The sequence below is a fragment of the Maniola jurtina genome, chromosome 27 (genome assembly GCF_905333055.1).
Source record: "Maniola jurtina chromosome 27, ilManJurt1.1, whole genome shotgun sequence".
Classification (NCBI taxonomy): Eukaryota; Metazoa; Arthropoda; class Insecta; order Lepidoptera; family Nymphalidae; genus Maniola; species Maniola jurtina.
The window spans coordinates 7834-28811 of NC_060055.1; the positions used below are offsets into that span (position 1 = coordinate 7834).

The following is a 20978-nucleotide window of genomic DNA, read 5'->3' on the forward strand; positions in this document are numbered from 1 at the left end:
TGTGGCGCGTTTATAGAAAAAGGTCATAAGTGCGACAGATTTTTGATGCAATAGTTTCGCGGAATCGCTGCTCGAATTCTGAGACCGACCGTACATCGTAGTTAACCCTCACCGGGAGCGATGTCTGTACCTTTCGTCAACATCAGTGAAGCGGATAAAATGTGAAAAGATAACAATAGACAGCTACACACCTTTGGTGTAGGTGTAATATTAAGGATAGCAGGTACAAGTAGTGTTAGTGTCCGCACCTGCCCGCGTCGCCCGGGGCCGGCGCGTCGCCCGGGGCCGGCGCGTCGCGCGGCGCGATGTCCAGCTCGTGGACGCGCGTGACCGCGCAGCGCGCGCCGCCTCGCGCGAACACCACCTGCACAATATACTCGCTTACTCGCCGACAAACTGCTTGCTGTTTGTCGAGATTTAAATTATAAGTTCAAGTAAGTATAGTAAATAAATAAATTTTAATACAAAGCTATATCTCTGCCTAGGCCACCATGATGGCGCCACCGCGGTTGACACGCTGCCGGGGAGTCTAGTCTGATTACTAACTGTAGTGGGTAGCATGGTGTTTGCCAACCTCCGATAGGAGATGCTACTAGAAGAAGAAGCACACCTGTACAGTATTGTCCGTGGCGACGAGCTGGTCGCGCGTGGGCGCGGCGGGCGCGGGGGGCGCGGCGGGTGCGGGGGCGCGACGCGCGGCGATCAGGCGCTCCAGCTCGTCCAGCTTGCTGATGATGATATCGTAGGTCCTGCCCGACTCCGCCTGCACACCGCCTCACACTCATCCAGCCCGTCCTACTTGCGCAGGCCGCGTCACAGCCATTCCGAACCAGAGGCAGATGCTCTTGACGATTCAAAAGAACTTGTAAAACTCTAATTGAATAAAATATTTTGAATTTTGAATTTTTGAATTGACACCGCACGGTTTGAAGTGAAAACGTCTTAAGTTACGTTGAGCGGTTTTTGGTGACGACACCAGTGACGCGACGTGACGTGTCCGCCAGACTGGCCACGTGTACCGGCCTGTGTCATGTATCTAAATTAATATATACAAATGGAAAAAGTAACTTATTGACTGACTGGTCTCAACGCACAAAAAAATCAATCAATCAAAAAAAACATATAGATAATTAGATACCTATTATGACGTGGGAGTCGAGTTATAGGATTTTTGCCAATTCAACCTCTAAGGGAGTAAAATAGGGGCTTAGCGTAGTTCACGCGAACAAAAACGAGGCACAAAGTTAGTCTTGTAATTAAAAACATAGCAGAGAAAACCGGTAACGATTCTCACACGATGTTTATCTTCCCTCCTCTCATCTCCGGAGCTGCTGGAGTGGCCGCCGGTGTCCGAGGCAGGCGGGGGGCGGCGGGGGGCGCGGGGGGACACGTTCTGCCCGAAGTTCCTCTTCGTGTGTAGCTTCTGGGTGCTACTGGTGTCGGAGGGCGACGTGATATCGTTGACGACGTCATACATGTTCTGGACGCGGAAGGTGTTGTGGCTTGGTGGCGGTGCGGGGTCGGCGGCGACGGGCTGCAGGAGCCGGTGGCACAGCCGCGCGAGGCGGCGGATCCGCAGCTGCTGGTCGCGCAGCGCGCGCTCGCACGCGGCGCGGAGCTGCAGCACGGAGCGCCGCGCGCGTCTGTGGCCTGTCCCCAGCCGCCTGCACGCAAAATATCCCGTAAATGTCATTTCCAAGAGTACTATTAATCATAAAGAATGAAGGAAAAGACACATTTCGTACCTCGGAGCTCGCGGTGAGCTGATCTTAAAATAATCGTAAACATTTGAGTGGAATTCTCGTTCTCCAGTCGAGTTCAGTGCTGACTAAATGTACTACTATTTATAATGCAAAGTGTACACTGTACAGCGCACACGGACCAGAGTCTTAGAGCAAAATGCAGGCTACTGAGATTTTTATCTCTATCGATTGCATAACAGAGAAAGAGCTATACTTGCTTCTTTCCGCGGATACAGTATGCACAGCTGTGATGTAGCTAGTTTGTAGACAGAGTGTACCCACGTGTGCGGCGGGCGCCTCCTCTTCACATAGCTGGTGTCGGAGAGGCCGGAGTCGTGCCAGTAGCACTTTCCGCCCGCACGCCGCGAGCCGTCCGCGCCGTCGCCCACGTCACCCACGCCGCCCACGCCGCCCACGATGTCCACGCCGCCCACCGGCACGTACTCCGCTCCACCCGCGTCCACCACCAACCGCTCCCTTTACATAAACATTAACATAATGCCTGTTGCGAGTGGTCGGTTAACACAGTGCTAAGGCAAATCTAAGAACTGTTTCGGAGTCATGTTATATAAGCGTATACTAATCCTTTGGATTTAAGTGCACTTTGCAAAGACGATAATAATTATGATGCTGTAACTAGCGTAATCTCGATGCTAGCGTGTGACGATCTCTGGTGTGACGATTGTATGTAATTATTGCTTGTAGAAATTAATGTTCTCTGCAACAAAGATTATGTTATGTATTTTAATAAATGTTAAGTAAATTAAGAAGGCACTGCGAGTATACTAATCTTTCAAAACTTTTCACGGAGGAATTCAGAGATCGTCATCTGTAAATCTATTGAATGGCTCTTTTCTGCAATATAGAAATAGTTTGGATATCAGACGCTGCGCCGCGCAGCGAGATTAAGCATGCGAAGTAGACAAATCTACAACATCGGTGTGTTGTTGTGTATAGTGGCAGCGGAAGCAGCTGAGCTAAGTTTACTCGCTGTTTATTAATGTTTATGATACTGTATTACCTATATTATGCATTTCAAGATTTCTAAATAATTTATGATATTTACCAGGCCACGGTGAATTTACTGCCCAGTGTCGAAACTTTACCTACTTAATCGATTACTCGCAGTGGGGCGGAGCGTGCTCACCGTGCGCGGCGTGCGTGGCGTGGGCTGGACGGACGCACGCTGTGGCGCATGTAGCGGTCCAGGTCGATGATGTCGGCGCGCGCCACGGACGACGCCGACGTGGCGGACATGTGCGTCGCGACACACGCTCTGCCCCTTAGCACGGAACCTACAATTAATATCATCTAAACCTGAGCATTATAGTCTAAACCCAGAGATTTATGGCATAGGAGGAGAGGAGCTAGCTGTCGTAACGTGAAGGGTTTGCAGGCCGTAGTCTTGTGCGGGTTCGATCCCGCGCACGCACCTCTAACTTTTCATAGTTAGTGCGTTTTAAGCAATATTACTTGGTTTCGGTGAAGGAAAACATCGTGAGAAAACCTGCATGCCTGAGAGTTCCCTATAACGTTCTCAAAGGTGTATATCTCCGTGTAAATCCTCACTCGACCGGCGCAGTAGGCTACGTGGCCCAAGCCACATTCTAAGAGGACACCCGTGCTCCGTAGTGAGCCGGCGCGCCGATGGGTTGATGACGATGATGAGCATTCACCTATATGTTGTTAGTACACGCTGCACCCCCACGGGCGACGTGATGATGGACTGGAGGCGGTACACTTGTTCTGCTCGTGGAACTGCTGCATGCCGGCGCCAGCTGAAGTTATATCGGCGAACAGCACCTAAACATTCTGACTTTGTCTAAATGACGACGTCATTACTTTACAACAAGTCGTTCAGAAAGTCTTAAGTATGTAACTCAATGTACTGTCATTCTTCTGGCATTTGATCTCCTTATCATCAGAAACAGACATAGCCCATAGGTAGTACACAACAACTACGCTAGTGGAGGAAAAAGGTAAAGGTGCCATAATAACATGACAGTTTTTTGATACCGATTCGAAGTGTCTACCGCGGTAGTTCGACAGCAGCTGTATAGCTGTTGCAATTACGTCTGATTTTAAGATTCTCTCTCTCGCCTACAAGAATACCATCAACTCAGCCAATCACAACAATTGAGATTGTAACTAATAATAATTGATAAGCTCTTCTGGAATTGACTGCGAAACTTAATGTGAATGACGAGTCCACATGGATCCGTCATCAAGTGTTTTGAAACTGTGACATAACGCTCACTGCTGCTATCAGCGTCAAATTAGCGACAATAAAGTTGCATCTAAAACAGATCGGCATTCGTAAGTCTAGTGTATTTGTATTAGTCTAGGTCAGCGGCCAGAATTCTTTCATATGCCTTGATGTATACACAGGTTTTATGACCACGCTATGTCTACTGGCCGGCAGGAAAGTGTCCACCCGAAAAGCGGACGTGACAGAAGAACAAAAGAAATTTTCCGTCACGTCACAACCACTAACCAAATCTTGCGTAAATATTGAAAATATGCACAAAAGCACAATGTAGTTGAGTTGCAACATCAGAGGAATAGCAACAGATACTCCCGCTCAGCACAAATATGAAGAGAAGTGAGCTGGCGCTGTGGTGGCTGCTGGGTCTGCTAATACAGGTGCCTCCTTCACACATCACGCAGCATCATCATGATCTACGCATCGCCGGCGCACTACTGAGCACGGCTCTCCTCTCACAATAAAAAAATTTACCACACTGCACTGGCCAAGCGCGGATTGGCAAACTTCACACACTTTTGAGAACATTATGGAGAACGCTCAAGCGTGCAGGTTTCCTCACGATGTTTTCTTTCAATGTTAAAGCAAGTGATATTTAATTGCTTGAAATACAATAACTTCGAAAAGTTAGAGGTCGTTCGGGTCAAAATCATTCATTCAAATGGGGTGCTATTGTACACTTTCTGATTGTCAAACAATTATGTAGTTAACTTAAAACTAAAGCTACGAAGGTTCCAAACGCGCCCAAGTTTGTGAAGAGCCCACAAAAAACTCAGCCGGGTATTCTTTTTTTATCACTATGAAACTATCATTATGAAATCAACATTTATTAGAAACAGCTTTTAACCGTAGTTAGCGATCATGTCCTCTACCTACATCTAGATACCTTTTCTTTTCTTTTTTTATAAAAATAGCGAGTGAACGAGCAGGCGGGTCACCTGATGTTAAGTGATTACCGCCGCCCATGAACACTTGCAGCACGAGAGGAACCGCCGATGCGTTGCCGGCCTTTCAGGAATTAGTTGGCTCGTCCCTTGAATAACCCCATGTTAGGAATGAAGTATGCGTCCCCCGCAGGTGCTGAGCGCGCTGGCCTGCAAGCGCAAGGCGTCTTGCCGACCGCCGCGCTGCCCGGGCGGCTGCAAGCCTAAGTACTGGTGACCTCTGTTCCTGCCGCACTGCACGCTGCTCCTGCCGCACTGCACGCTGCTCCTGCCGCACTGCACGCTGCTCCTGCTGCACTGCACGCTGCTCCTGCTGCACTACCCGCCGCCCGCGAGTGGGAACTGATGGCGATGGTGACTAACACGTTTTGTAAACCAATCGATCCTACGGCAGCGTATTTATTTATCCAAAATTTTATCGTATCTTTAGGGCTCCGAATCTCAAAAGGAAAAAATGAACCCTTATTTTACTGTCTGCCTGTCAAAAAACGTACCTATACTCGTACTCGGTACTTCCCGTTGACCTAGAATCATGAAATTCGGCAGGTAAATAGGGCTTATAGTGTATTCTTGTTGCAACAATGCACTGTAGACACCTGTGGCTATGATGGTTCGCAGGGGCTGTTCGTGGTGCTGGCGCGCCTGTGGTGGGCGGCGGCGTGGCTGGCGGCGGCGGCGCGCGCGTGCAAGCGGCGCGTCATCTGCCGCCCCCCGCCCGGCGGCCGGCCCGGCTGCGGCGGCGGACGGTGACCACGCCACTACGATGCAGTGGTACCAACTTCAAGGTACACTTAACGCCCCGTCCACACACTGCCCGTGCGTCATGGGAAGGAGCGAGGAACGGAGGCAGAGACGTGGTGTGGCGCGTTACTCGTGTTCCTCGTTCACGCCCATCGCTCCATATTTTGTCGGTGAGTATGCAAAAGCGCGCACGCTGCCAGTTTCGACATCCCATCACGTTGCAAAGGCAAGCCACTGAGCGCGGAGGCGTCGCGATTAATTGCGCGAGTAGAGCAGTGTGTGGACACCACATAAGGTTCAAACATTACGTAGCCACGATGGACCGACGATATAAAGCGGCTGGCGGGAAGTGACTGGATGAGGAAGGCTGAGGACCGGGCGTGAGGGCGCTCTTCAGGGAAGGCCTATGTCCAACAGTCTGATGATGATGATACGTAGCCAAGTAATAAAACCCCGAACTAAGGCTGAGGTCTATAGAGTGGAATTTGACTTTGCTCAGACTTAAGGTTCACGTAAACCGAGGCAGATTTATGTCTGCGATGTAACGTTATCTCATTTTAAATGTCTCTTAACAAAGTCAAAGTTCGCTCTGTAGATTTCAGACTCAGGCTTTGAGTTAAAACAGATTTATGTGAAAGACATAAATCAGTCTTGTTTTAACTAAGTTTGAGTAAAGTCAAAGTATGCTCTACTATAGAACGCTCTAAGGCTGACGCAGAGTTACAGAGCGCACTTGTTTGCTCAGACTTGAGACTGGTAAACCGAGACAATAAGTTATATCGCCGACAAATCTGTCTCGGCAAAGACAAAGTGCGCTCAATAGATGTGGCAACCATGTCCATGAGGTAACCTTCCTTTTGATGCCTTTGAAAAGTAAAAATAAAGCCTTTCTTTTTCAGATTACCACAACTTCTAAAAGAAACCTGGACCCTCCTCATCAAATATTATGTACTTTTGAAAATATATTTGTTTTTAACTTTTTAGTGTTATACTACTTTGAAATGTAATTAAATAAAATAAATTGTAACTTTTATGATTTTTTTATTTTTTTCCTTATAATGTAAAGCTTGTTAAAACTGCATCAGTAGTTCCTGAAACAAACAGAATATTGCTTATCAGTACCTATAATAGTACATAATATCAATCTAAATAAATGTCCTACAACAATATAATATCTTGTCCTGATTATCTGACTGATGTATCAATGCCCAGCCAAGTTGTGAGATGGGAAACATAGTTTTGACAGTAGGTTCCATTGCTAATGTAGGATTTTTGAATATTTCACCCCTAAGGGGATTGAATAGAGGATTAAAGTTTATATAAAAATCTGTCACTTTTAGGGTTCTGTATTTCAAAAGGAAAAAATATCCTTACAGGATCATTTCATAGTCTGTCTTGTAATAAAAATTAAGTGTTCATTGAAATAATGTTTATTAAATCACAACTGCATTGTCTCTCATTAGCTTGCAATGTTGTACGGCTATTGGAGGGATAGTGTATTAATTACAATGGTTTGATGTTGTTGTGTGCTGTGTTGGTCCTTGGGTTGGCAATAAACCTGCCTACCTTTAGTACAAGCTGGGGATAGGACTTGCGATTCCTGAGTCTGAGTCACCTGCGCCTTGGAGAGCTCCACATACATGTTGCTAGCATCAGATTCAGATGACCATCTCTACAAAGTTAGCTGGTTTGCAATCCTACCGGTCTAAGTGGCAGCTTCAGATGACTGTATGCTCAGCCCGTTAACTGACATCAGTAACATGAGACGGTGTACTCACTTGGCCAGAATGCCGTCCTTCTTGGTGAGGCGCACGATGCAGTCGTCGGACTCGCCCATGCGGCGGATGGCGCCGCACACCACGTACATCTTGCTGGCGTCGGACGCGCGCCCGGTGGCGGGGTCCACGTCCGCGATCACCAGCTGCACCGACGCGTGGTCCTTGGCGTGGATCAGGCGGTTGCTGGCCGAGCTGTGACCACACATCGGACTAATCAGATACAACCTCACATGGCAGAGAAACAGACACAGAAGACCTGTGAAGCCAGAAGTTTCAGAAAGGATACGTGGACAGACAGAGGACAGTGTCAACGTGCCACATACTATGATCACAGAAATAAAAACTTATTATCCTGTAAGAATATTATGTTTGTACAGGAACAACTGAGTGCTATTATTATCTGTTCTTAACTGTAACTTTATCAATAAAAGACTTATCTGTAGTAAAAGCAATGATTTTACATTGTTTTTTCACAATTCAAAGGCCTTAGCCAAAACGTGAAATAACCTATAAGAGTAAAAACAAAAAGTCATCAAACTTAAGTAATATCATTAAGTTACCCGGTTTTTAGATAAGCTTTTACGTTAACCGTAACTTAAAAGCAATCGGAACACTAAAATTACGCTAAATTGACTAGTAATAAACAACAAATAAAATCCATCGTTTAGTAGTGGCACAAACACTAACCATTTCCTCGGGCAGTACAGGTCAACGAATTCACCAGCGTCGTTTTGCATTTTGTTTATCTGGAATTAGATAATCTTTTAAGAAACATTCACAGTTTATTAACATAAAATACGACTCGGAAAACTTAAAGAAGTAAAAACTAACCTAAAATAACACGCGAATACGGCAAATGTCAGAAGCGAAAGGAACACAGATCACTATATACAGTCTAAAGGAAATTAGAGTAGACCACAGATAACTAGTCTGGGAAAATTAGGGTGACCAGATTAAAGTTCCTGCTTCCTACTCAACTGTTTTGAAAAATGCTAAATATTTTATGCTGTCATTAATTACCTCTATTCTGTATAGAGATATGAAATAAAAACTCTCAACTTATTGTTTTTATTTATAAATCTATAAATCGAAATTTATTTTTAGATAACTTGATGATGGCCGCTCCTTCATCCACGTGGTTGCTTTAGGTTTTCAAAAATCCCGCAGCAACTTTTTTCTGGGAAAGAAGACAGTAACTATGTCATAATCAAGTTAGGTAGATAATTAATAAGTATCTCCATTCCAAACAGTGAAATCCGTTTTAGCATTGTGGAGTGAAGGAGTAACAAATATCCAAACTTTCACGTATGATATTATTAGGGTTAGGATAGGATATAGGATTAGGATTTCGTCACTTAGCCATAACAGCTGTCCAAAATATTATTCAAAACTGTTTGTCTTGGTCTGACTTCTAGTAGAGACATGATATTATTATAAAGTAGAATGATGTAAATTTAATATTTAACGCTCACGCTTTTCGGGTCTTTTTAATTAGATAAAGTTTATCTGGAAGTCCCTTTGTTGAATTCAATAGATGACCAATCAAGCTATATTTGTACTCTTAGATCTTATTGCTAGGAACTGCTATTTATTAAACTTTGACAAAATCTGCTAAGTTCTAAGTTAGCGGCCGTATCCTACTAAAATCGCAGGATTCTGAATCTGGTCACCCTTATGTATGATTTTTTTTCCCAACTGGCTTTATGACTTCGGATTCTAGCCTTTTTGGGCCTAGGTAGCATGTCTCTGAAATTAAGTGTAGTGTTTAAACTGACTCTACAGCTCTGGATTCTAGCTCATGTACCTCAAACTACAGTAACTGTCACTGAAAACCCTCTGAAAACCATTGATTTGCTGAAAATCCTGAAAACTATCTCATAACTCCTAAGACTAAGGAGTTTACTATTCTCTAATGAGTAACAAGAGAAGTTCAAGAGGAAAAGCTAAGTGTGGGTTTTTTGAATGTAAATAATAATGATTTAGAAATGAAACTGCGGTGTAGTGTGGGCAAGTTAATTGTATTATTCATTAATCCATACAATATGTGTTACAATTCATTTATATCTTTAACACTAACAATTTAATGTTGCCTAGTTGCAACTCCCAGCGCTTATACAACAATATCTCTGTGAGGCAAACCCTTATAAAATATAATACATATAATTTGTCATTGATTTGTTCTATTTTATTATATTTATGTACTAAATGGACATTTTGGGCTACATACATACAAGTATCATACATGAGCTGTAAGCTAGCGCCTGCGGTTCTACGTACAATTTCGTATTGGAAGTGCAAAAATATTGTACATAATAAATATACTTATTTAGTGACAACTATAAATACGTAGGCAGATCTTAAAGTTGCATATTTTATTAGCAGGAATATGTATTATTGGATATGATTATTAAATTATTCACAAAAATACATATTTTAACTACTACATATTCCTATTTCTTTATTAAAGCATATTTTTTTAATATTACAGGACTACAGGCGAGTTCAAACTATCTAAAATTATATAATAGTTTTGTTATAATATAACATAGCACATTCCAATTTATAACAATATATCACTAACCTAACCTATACATTGCTATGTTATTTGAATTCCATCTAGTATGTTTTTGTCTGATTAATAGACACGTTATTCATGTTTAATTTGATGTTATCAAACTATAACATATGTTACATAACAAAGTTTTGTTATATAACATATAACATATCCAATTTTAATATCATAGCATTATACACCATTGTCCTATGTATTGTACATTGTAATGTTATTTCCATCTAGGTGCAATAGTTGTGATTTACAAACGTGTTTTACATTTGTAATTTGATGTTAAGTATATTAAATATTTTAATTTTAATATTTTAATTATTTTACATGTTTTATATTAAATATGATATACCTACTTCAAAGTCGTTTTTTTACCCGACTACGGCAAAGCCGAAAGGAAGGGTTATGATTTTTTTATTTCCTGTTACTATATAACATTGGAGTATTATTTGTTATCTACATACCATACAGACATACATATTCCATGTATGTCTGTATGGTATGTACATAAGTGTGTGACACTCAGACAGAGTGTTAAGCAATAACTCATTACACTAACATCGAGACAATCAGTTACATCGAGCCAGCTATCCATTTAGTTAACACTAAAAATGATTAAAACAAAAAAAAAATTGTATAAAAAATAATATAAATGATGAGATTATGGGTAAAATAAAAGATTTATTTAGTCGGGACTTGTAAAAACAATATTTTACCTTTAAAATATGAATTAGATTTATTTTTTATCAATAATAATTCATTACAAACAAATTGAAATAATATCCAGCCATGTCCAAACAATTTAATAAAAAGTTACGTACCAAGTTTCAAACACAACAGATCAGAATATCGAAAATACATCATTATGTACAGCAAAAACGTTTTATAAAAACCATAACATTACCAATAATTGTATTGTAAGTTGTAAAACATACCTAATCATACTTAATGTATATAAACAATAATAAATCAATTCATTACATCAAATTAATAATAATTGCATAAATCAACAATTTATAATAATAAGTAAAAAGTATCACACGGATACATTTCGAATATCGAAACACATAACGTCAGATTATAATGAATCTTAAACCTCTTGTTTTAAAGTCGTAAATTCAGAAACGATTTTTATGTCAAAGTTTTCGCTTAAAGAACTGGCTGTGGACAAACTTGAACCTTAAATTAAGTCAATTCAGGTCCATTTTGCTTTGGTAGTCATAGAGGTTCGACACTCGAAATCCATCAAGTTTATCAAAATGGGCAAATTCATACTAAGCCAACTGTACTTCAGTTTGAACGTAGCTGTAAGTACCATTATTCGAAGCTTAATTAATATGCACTGTTTTCCGTCTTTATACATCTATCTTACTTTATCATATTGCCGTCTCTTTCTAACCCCACCACTCATAACATTTCATACTAGCGACTCGCCCTGGCTTCGCATTGGGGATCTCTAATTTTTGAAAATAAAATATAGCCTATGTTACTCATGAATAATGTAGTTTTCTACTGGTGAAAGAATTTTCAAAATCGGTTCAGCAGATCCAGAGTTCATCTCCTACAAACAAACTTAAAAACTTTCCCTCTTTATAATTTAAGTATAGATTAGTTAAGCTTCGAATAAGGTAAGAAAATCATAAGCGTTTTATGGTACCCGGGTAAGACGCGTTCATTTACAGTCATTTACAGTCGATAAATTACTTGGCATTATTCTTTGTCAAAAATTGTAAAGCCCTTTTTGACAAAATAACAAAGTTGCCAAGTAACATATTGACAGATTACAAATACGTGATAGGTTAAACTTTGATTGTTTTTTCGAGTTACTCCAACAAAGGCTCAACTGAATTACAATATATCATATCACATTGTACTGGCTGAACATTTGAACAAATATTTGCCAATATAACCATACTATTAGTACTTGTATAACTTGAGCTAAAAGCTACTTTTATAAGTAAGTATAAGTATTATTATTAAAGCTTTTAACTGCATTATAATGCAAGCCAATAACGTATAGCCTCTACTTTTAATATATTGCAAGCATGTAGGTAACTACTTAATTTTTATAAACTAATAAACTATTCTTAAATGAATAAAAATTGAGTTTTAATTGCTTTAAGCACTTATTAAATTGGGCCAGTATTAAGTGTCTAACTTTCCACACATCGATTCGCCAACACCAAACATTTGTTCAAACTCAGCACCAACATTTTATAAACAACAATTTGAAACCTATGCTTTTTGTTAAAAATCAATCTTAAACAGTCAATTCAATAATCACATAATGTTGTCCCTTTCGCACACGTTTCTACCACGCTTTGTGCGACAAGGACGCGACGACACATTCATACACGAACACTTTATATCATAAAACTCGCCATCAATGCAAGAACGTCTTTATTCTGTCACTCTTAAGATTTGATATCGTTTAATTTCACTGGCATTTTTACGTTAAAGGAAATACCACTTTATTTCTAAACACTCATATTTCGATTATAACTTTTTTGAACACTGGAATTTTACAACCTTGTCAAATTAAGGTGATAAATGTTTAGTTCTAACATTTTATGGAATAGAATCACTAAGGTACTTAATTTATTTTCTTTTAAATGCAAAATTTTGCAAGTGATGAAAAAAAAAACGATTTTAGCACAATGGAATAAAAATAAAACTATTATAACGCGTGCTAATAAACAAACGAATCGAAAAGCGAGCGGCGTTAGTCATTCGCTCTCACTTTAACTCTATACCGTGTATAGTGTGTGAGTGAGACGAAATGATTAGCACCGTTTCTTTTCGATTCCTTTATTTGTTAGCAAGCGTATTGCAAATTTATTTCATATTCTGTTAATTTGTGTGGTAAAATGCACTCTATACTCAGATAGTTAAGTCATTATTTTCCTTTAATTTCAATTATCAACGTTATACTTCGGTAGGACGAGCCTTGGGTGGCAAAATGTACTGTATGTCAACCTGCATAAGTCACATATTCGTTTGTAGTGTTTGAAGTAGTGTGGTGGTATGTACAGGGGTGCCGTCTACTCGGCGTCGGCTTGCTGTCAGTGGGTGTTGGCCAACTCGTCCATTCGACATCTGAAAATAAATTTAGATATATTTTAGTTTAAAAACCAAAATAGACAGCTCAATGAGCTTTTTGAGGCAAAGGGGTAACGAAAATGCCAAAATCGGACTTAAAAAGCCGGTCACCCATATTATAGAGGTGATAATTAATTACATAAACTTAAAGCTACGAGGGTTGCAAACGCGCCCAGATCTGAGAAGTACATAAGTAAGTGGGTATATCACCTGACGGCCATCTCGGCGACCTCGAGGCTGGGGTAGTCCAGCTCCTTGACCAGGCACAGCACGGCCGACAGCAGGTTCGAGTTCTGACATGCAAACATTTTACATGATCAATGTATTACTTTGAAGTTGCCTTTTTAATGCAGACAAGGAATAAACAAGGTCGGGATAAGCAGTGACCCATACTAGAAATGCTTTGTTTATTAGTTTGTCCTTCAATCACGCCGCAATGACGAAATTTTTTTGTATGGATATAGCTGTAAAGCCTGAGAGTGACATAGGCTATTTTATTTTTGGCTATCAACCCAAGCCAAGATGCTAAAGGGTGTGCGAGCTAGAACACTCACATAGCTGCGTGTTAGACAGATAAAACATCTAGTTTAAGACTAATGCACCAAACAATTATAGTGTGACAATTATTATAAATGTGAAAATTGGAAAATCACTTTCTATGAAAAATCACCGATGAAATTAGTGAAGAAAAATAATCCACAAATGGCAATGATTTAAAAGTAGCAATCTCTAGCACTCACCCTCGCGACAGGTCGTCGTGTAAACCCGCGATGTTCCGCCATGACCGCGGACGGGTACTCTCTGTCCCTGTCCCGCGCGCTGTCCCGCTCCCTGTCCCTGTCCCGCTCCCACTCGCCGCGCACTGAGAATGTTTCACTTCTGGAAATAATGATTGTGGATGCTGTACTTCGTTATATTCTATCAAATGACTTTGATGCATTTTTACATGACTGTTCAAAAAAGGACTGTACCTAATGTTTTTAGGATTCATGTACATATGTATATTGTGCAGTAGCGTGCAGCTCATAGAAGCATAAAAGTACCGCTTACTCAAAAAATAGTTACCCTAGTTGAAATAGCTGAATGGTCATTATCCTGTATAACTTGTATGATATATGTGTGTAAGTAGGTACCTACCTAACTCTGGCTTTAATTAAGCGCTCTGCGCGCCACAGGCCACAGGTGTCGTAAGTTTTTTTATTCTACCATAACTTGTAAGTGCGTGAACAGATTCGGATGAATGGGCCATTGTTAGAATCCTTACACCATCTCGAGTGACACTGGCTATTATTCTTTTTTTTAATTTAATATGGCGGCATTTTCGCGTTCCGTATCTCAATGGGATAAACGGAATGGAATAGGATCACTTTGTTGCGTCTGTCAAGAATACCTATACCTAGGTTGGGAGCTGCATCTCATTATGAACAAGTGAGATTGGGCGGGCAGACTGTTGTGTGTTGAAGGTGGAGGAGGTGGAGGAGGTAGAGCACATACCTGTCGCCGCGCTCGCTGGCGTGGTCGTGGTGGGGGGAGGGCAGCGCGTGGCGCCACTCGCCGTTCAGCCCGTACGAGTAGTCCTGCCACAGACAAGCAACGTTACATCATCAGCGTCAAGACCTGGCCAGCAGTGACGATGTCGCGGCAAAGGCGAGCTACTCACTTTGACGCTGTGCGCCGACACCGAGTGGCGCATGGACGCGTCCGGCGAGCGCGGCCCGCGCGGCTGCAACGTCACACCAAACCAGTTATTTATTATAACAATAAGCAAATACAGGTACATACAAAACTTAGATAATAAGTTATAACTTATAACATAACGATGAATCCCAGTGAAGAGGCGTCACTTTTTAAAATACGAATATGTGAACGTTACGTCTTTATAATTATTATTTTAAAACCTATTTGTATAGGGTGTTACACTGTGTGTGCGTTGAGCGTCACTCACCTCGTAGTGTGAGGTGGTCATGGCGGAGGCGGGCGTGGGATGGTCGAACCTCTCGTACCTGTCGTCCGCGTCGGGCGACACGCGCCGCGTGGGCGACGCCGCGCACTGTTGGACCAGAGCCTTACATCACTACGTCACACTCCGTCTCATGAACTACAAGATTTACTCAAAGCTGATACATACTTATCGCTATCCCACTTCGACTAACTAATTAGAGCGAGAGATCGCACCCCAGCGGGGTGCAAATCTTATTTAAAAATGGTAGTAAGATTAATGAATGAATCAATAAATGAGTAAACACATATGGATCCAAAAATTACTTACTCATAGCCGATACATTAGTACGTAAAAATCAAACCATGGTGCTAGAAACTAAACATTTTGTATGTATCTAGGTTCTGTGAGAAAGGATATTCTATAACATAGATCACCACTCAGAAAAGATTTAGAGAAATTCCAAACAAGCCAAGCCAAGACGGATACATAATTATGTTAGTACTAAATAATAATGTAAGTGAGATATATTCCATGCAATTTTAAGATGATTGGATGCAAAAATAAAAACTTCAAGTTTGAACTCAAAAGGTCAAACTATGGTCACTAACAGAGTTATGTGCATTTTTATTTTTTTTTATTTATTTTGCAATTCAATTCAATTATATTTATTTGCATATATTTGATACAGGTATACAGGTGTGAATGCAATGTCACCATTGTTAGGAGAGTAGTGTTGGAAGTTGGACAAAAGATGGCGTTACTTTGTGAAAGTACTGTATACACAAGCAACCGCGAGCTCTGTTCGCTATAATCGCTCAAAATAGACAGATATGGATATGTGCAGCATGCGATGTACACGCACCCTTCAGACATGCAGGAAAAGCAAGCAATCATACAAGCAATACGCAACAGTACTCATTTAAAACGTGGGGGGAAAACTGAAGTTGTATTGCTTGCTTTTCCTGCATTTATAGTAGCGGGAGGGCGCGGACGGGCGATGCATATCGTACACTGTACAGTATACTCAGTATAAGATTTTACTTTTCACCAACGTTGATAGTATTTGAGATTCGAAACACTTATCAATAAAGTAAAATGGCCCTTAACTGGCTTGTTTTAATGTTCAAGTTTGTATATGTACATATATTTACAGCCAGCGCTCCAAGCGGAAACGTTGCGAAATTAAAATCGATGGTACTGAATTTTCGACTTTAAATTAAGTGAGTTTAGGTCCATTTTACTTTGACGTTATTTTGTTTCGACTTTCGAATACTCTCAGAATTGGTGAGAAGTAAAATCTCATACTGAAGGTACAGTTATCAGTTTTGGCGGATCACAACGAACGGAGCTTGTATTGGGTCGCAGTGTGGAGCCCTACACATACCTGGTGCTGCGGCTCGGCCTCCGCTGCGGGCTCGGGCTCCGCGGAGCTGTCGCTGGCCTGCGCCCACTGGCGTCAGCGCACAAACACACAAACACGTCACCCCACAGGCCCACACAGTCGGAGCCGACACAGGGCGGCCACACACGCCACTTTACCGTACGACATGGACCCCATATAAAATCCGGTCAAGTGCGAGTCGGACTCGCACACGAAGGGTTCCGTACCATCGCACAAAATACCTGACTCAACTCTTTTATGTGGAACGTTAGATTTAGAAAATTATTTTTTTCATGAACACATTTTAATTTATATTTTTGGGATGTAACCACATATTTACTTTGTTGATATTTGGAAACAGTTGAAACTTCTCAAAATCCTTTCTTTGTTGAGGCTCAGATTGAGGATAGTATTAGTGATAGGCTTACGTTTCTAGTTTGTATAATGATGTTGTCTATCAATTAGTTACAGCTGTTGTATACTATAGAGATATAGTCCGCGACAAGTTGAGATGGCAATCAAAGTATGACGCCCCACACACTCGCAGCGAGTTGGCGCGGGGGCTGTGCGGGTGTGCGACGCGTTCCCGTCCCGGTTGCCATCTCAACCTGTCGCGCACTATACTAGCGACCGCCCAAGCGCCCCGGCTGCCGTGGGAATCCTTGTAAACATAAATGGCGTGTATGGCCGCCCTTATGACGCACACTATGGTGATGGCTGTTTTACACGGAAGCAACAGCATGCGACCAAGCAGCATACTACATGGAAACATTAACTAGGCCTCAAGCGGCGTGCGGCAGTCTATTTAACTAAATTGACAGGCCTAAACCTTGCTATCCGTTTCCACAGGGAACATTATGAAAGGGAGAGCAATATATTCAGTGTTCAAAAGAATGGGCCACATTGTCGCACTGTGTTGCTCTGATGTAAACAGCCTTTATCGCCCTAATTGGGCCCCAAGATAAATTTTTAGTTTACTTTTTAATTTTTTAGTTATTAACATAAAACGACACAAACATAAACAGAAACATTTACATATCAACACAGATATTAATTTAATATTACAAAAATATAACTTCAAGACTCACTGCCATTGGTCGATGGCTACAACTTTTACAATGTTAGTAACAACATCAAAGCAGTATTAATTTCTATGCAAAAATGTTTATATAAATTATTTCGATTATGATAAAACTGTGTAGAATTATAACCCATGCCAATATAACGAATTGAATATAACGACTTGTATTTACAACACAGTCGAAGATCGGACGGTCAACATCCAAAACTTATGTTTCGGGGCTGCGCAAATGATTCGCGATATCACGAAACATTTGCCTAATTTGTCAGTTATTTCCTTTAATTTTAATATGGGTACGTTCAAGTCAAGAGTGAATGGGCATCTTCTAGGCAAACGCATCTTAGGCTGCATCATCACTTGCTAGCAGGTGTGATTGCAGACAAGCGATGGTATATAAATTTAAAAAAAAAGTGGAGCAAAGCCAAAGTCAAACTCGTTTATTCAAAGTGGGTACTATTGTACACCTATTGTTTGTCGGATTTGTTAGATTTGAAAGATGATAATATAGTGGTACTTAATAATTCATTACGTAAACTTAAAACCAAGACTACGAGGGTTCCAAACGCGCCTAAGTCTGAGAAGAGCCCACAACAAACTCATCTGGGTATTTTTTTTGTCAAATTCGGCAAGAATTGCGATTGGCCGAATCTCGGTAGTGTAGCCGAAGCAGAAGTAGCAACGCATCACCATAAGCAGGAAGGTGTATAGGTACCTGTTCGTGGCGGTGCGCGGGGTGCGCGGGGTGCGGGGCGTGGCGCGGCGGCTCCTCGCGCTCCGGGCTCGACTCGCACGAGCGCTGCCGGCGGTACCCGCCGAACGATTCCTGCTGGAGTTACGAAAAGAGCGGATCAGGGGCGCGATTACGTCAAAGTGACAGCTACAGTGTGACGATCGCAATGCACTCTGATTGGCCGATGATTTGAATTTAGAATTTTAATACTCGCTTACTATTTGCTACAAAGCAAGGGGCAGACCAACAAATTCCTGAAGACCGGCAATGCATCGGCATTGCCGGTACATGAGCATTTACAGCACCCCTAGTGCTGGGCGGCGGTAATCACTTAACATCAGGTGACCCGCCTGCTGAGGCTTACCACCAGGTGAGATTGCAGTCAAGGGCTAACTTGTATCTGAATAAAAATACCACTGCTGAGCCCGGGTATCATCTCAAAATGAGAACAGTTTGGCCTGGGCAAGTACAAATTGGTAAGGACGCTCATGTAGTATATGTAACTCATCAATCGACCTTTCTATCCTGGCGCTGGTCTGCAGACAAGTACAGCATACCCATCAACAGACATTCCCCGACAGTGAATTCCAGTTTTGCAGAAATGCTGTCGATAACAAGTAATTAAAGTTGCAAACCGATAAACCACCCTTGGGCAACTCCAAAACTAACTAGTCTAATAAAATATATAAAATAAAAATAGCTGCATTCACTAAATTGAATTAAATGTAATAGAATTCTCCTGAAATCCGTATCCTTCTAAGCAGCAGCCCCAAGGGAAGATTAACTGATTGTTAGAGCTAGTCAAAAGCTTAGCTTGAAACGTAGAAACTCACTTGTTGCGGATAACCTTCGTCGTCTGAATCTGGAATGTGGACGCCTTTCCGGATAGCTTCTTGTACCTGAAAATATCAATTTAAATGTTCAAGCTCTTTTAGTCATCATTTATTTCTGTGATGGAAGTCACTGATACTCTTTGGTAATCAAACGAAATGATGATTGACTCGCTTCAGTACGCTGATACTGATATTGATACGCTTTATTGCAATCGCTTATGTGCTCATAGAATCAATATTGTTATTTTTATTTTGAAAAACACCAAATCTTCAAGTTTCTTTCTGGTTGGAAGATTGCAAAGAACAAAGTTTATTTGAATAAATTATTTTCTACTCTATTCTTTATTTCGAACAGGTTTATTCGACAGGAGTTTTTGAAACATCACGTTATATCTGGGAGAAGCTGTATGGAATCTCAGTAGTTACGCTTTTAAAAAGAAAATAACTGTCATAATATTTATGACATCTTAACCTTAAACCTTAATTCTGGTTGAAACTCAACAATGCAAAATCAATATGATTATGATTAATGAAATATCACTTACTTCTTCTGGATGTACGACGACATTGTCCAGTTTCTCGAGGTTCGGGAGGTTCTTCAACACTGTCATCCGGTACCTGAAATATTTTGAAAGATACTTTAAGGATATTATTACAAACAAGACTTAAATAGCTTTGTCATTGTTTAACTTTTCTGATGATTTTGTGTCTAGTCCACATTTCCCCTGCATCAATGATCTAATCTATCTGAAAGTTTAGTCAGATCATTCGTAAGCCGGACGCTGTTTTATGTCAACTCTAAATATTACTGAATTCAATAACTCTTCAATTCTTCGCTTTCGTGGGGATTTTGTAAAATCCGGCCTTATCCTTGTCTATACCTTAACCTCTGTGCGAAATGTCAGCTGCCTGTTGATCCAAGGGTTTGGGTGTTGTGTCAGTGAGTCAGGAGTTTTTATAATATAATATGTTGACATTTGAAAACATCGCTTCAGTTTTTGGACAGCGACATCTTTAAGGAATTTATTGCTTTGGATATTATAATTCTAAGATTGTGAAATAAGAAAAAAACGGCACTGTCAGCGTTACTACCACCACTGCTGGAGAGTAAAATGAGAAAAAAGAGCCGGTTTTTTAGTCTGCAGCTGGGTTAAAGGTAGATCTATCTTGGCATCCTCACAAAGCTAAGCGGTACTTCACGCCAAAACATATTCTAACCCTACTGCATTATGAAATAGCTCTGCCAAGTACCAAGCGCTAGTAAATTCTAAGGTTTAAGGCTTAAAGCATCGGTGAAAGGTTGCTTGAAGCGATTCGCTTCCTTGTTTCTAACACGAACTGCTAGAGTAAAAAGAAGACAGCTACTCACTCGGGATGCAGCGTGCAGGGGTTCTCGTCCAGCCACAGGCTGGTGAGGTCGGGCAAGTGGCGCAGGTGCCGGATCTCGGCGAGGTCGCGGATCTCGTTCTTGCGCACGTACAGCTACTCACTCGGGATGCAGCGTGCAGGGGTTCTCGTCCAGCCACAGGCTGGTGAGGTCGGGCAAGTGGCGCAGGTGCCGGATCTCGGCGAGGTCGCGGATCTCGTTCTTGCGCACGTACAGCTACTCACTCGGGATGCAGCGTGCAGGGGTTCTCGTCCAGCCACAGGCTGGTGAGGTCGGGCAAGTGGCGCAGGTGACGGATCTCGGCGAGGTCGCGGATCTCGTTCTTGCGCACGTACAGCTACTCACTCGGGATGCAGCGTGCAGGGGTTCTCGTCCAGCCACAGGCTGGTGAGGTCGGGCAAGTGGCGCAGGTGCCGGATCTCGGCGAGGTCGCGGATCTCGTTCTTGCGCACGTACAGCTACTCACTCGGGATGCAGCGTGCAGGGGTTCTCGT

The 20978-nt window shown here is 41.7% G+C and overlaps 3 protein-coding genes and 2 long non-coding RNA genes across 6 annotated transcripts in view; 2 read left to right on the forward strand and 3 right to left on the reverse strand.

Moving 5' to 3' along the window:
* Positions 1–235: 235 nt before the first annotated feature.
* On the reverse strand, positions 236–3531 carry LOC123878926. Its single transcript, XM_045926303.1, has 6 exons — positions 3419–3531; positions 2890–3037; positions 2025–2219; positions 1295–1664; positions 611–763; positions 236–364 (listed from the first exon to the last, which is right to left on the reverse strand). The coding sequence occupies exons 2-6, from the start codon at positions 2997–2999 to the stop codon at positions 236–238; spliced, it is 957 nt and encodes a 318-aa protein (XP_045782259.1). The 5' UTR covers positions 3000–3037; positions 3419–3531.
* A 653-nt stretch (positions 3532–4184) lies between these two features.
* LOC123879186 lies at positions 4185–6619 on the forward strand. Its single transcript, XR_006798958.1, has 4 exons — positions 4185–4385; positions 5083–5303; positions 5568–5734; positions 6590–6619. It is a non-coding gene; the product is annotated as an uncharacterized LOC123879186 (long non-coding RNA).
* Positions 6620–6742: 123 nt separating this feature from the next.
* Positions 6743–8353, reverse strand: LOC123879183 (40S ribosomal protein S21). Of its 2 annotated transcripts, none has more exons than XM_045926781.1 (4): positions 8300–8353; positions 8156–8214; positions 7469–7660; positions 6743–6781 (listed from the first exon to the last, which is right to left on the reverse strand). In XM_045926781.1, exons 2-4 carry the CDS (start codon positions 8203–8205, stop codon positions 6772–6774), a joined length of 252 nt encoding a protein of 83 aa, XP_045782737.1. In that variant the 5' UTR covers positions 8206–8214; positions 8300–8353; the 3' UTR covers positions 6743–6771. The 2 variants fall into 2 exon arrangements, with proteins under 2 accessions (XP_045782737.1, XP_045782738.1); XM_045926782.1 differs by having other exon boundaries at positions 8156–8229; positions 8300–8346.
* A 1103-nt stretch (positions 8354–9456) lies between these two features.
* LOC123879187 lies at positions 9457–10729 on the forward strand. The gene is made up of 2 exons (XR_006798959.1): positions 9457–10530; positions 10562–10729. It is a non-coding gene; the product is annotated as an uncharacterized LOC123879187 (long non-coding RNA).
* Positions 10730–12138: 1409 nt separating this feature from the next.
* LOC123879185 overlaps positions 12139–20978 on the reverse strand; it is a 33767-nt gene continuing 24927 nt past the window's right edge. The window contains exons 4-13 of the mRNA XM_045926784.1: positions 19643–19715; positions 19098–19163; positions 18247–18357; positions 16457–16522; positions 15076–15180; positions 14791–14853; positions 14625–14707; positions 13871–14009; positions 13341–13423; positions 12139–13127 (exon numbers count right to left, since the gene is read on the reverse strand). Of these exons, the coding sequence (XP_045782740.1) occupies positions 13094–13127; positions 13341–13423; positions 13871–14009; positions 14625–14707; positions 14791–14853; positions 15076–15180; positions 16457–16522; positions 18247–18357; positions 19098–19163; positions 19643–19715 (823 nt within the window). The 3' untranslated portion in view covers positions 12139–13093. The remainder of the gene's footprint in view (positions 13128–13340; positions 13424–13870; positions 14010–14624; positions 14708–14790; positions 14854–15075; positions 15181–16456; positions 16523–18246; positions 18358–19097; positions 19164–19642; positions 19716–20978) is intronic.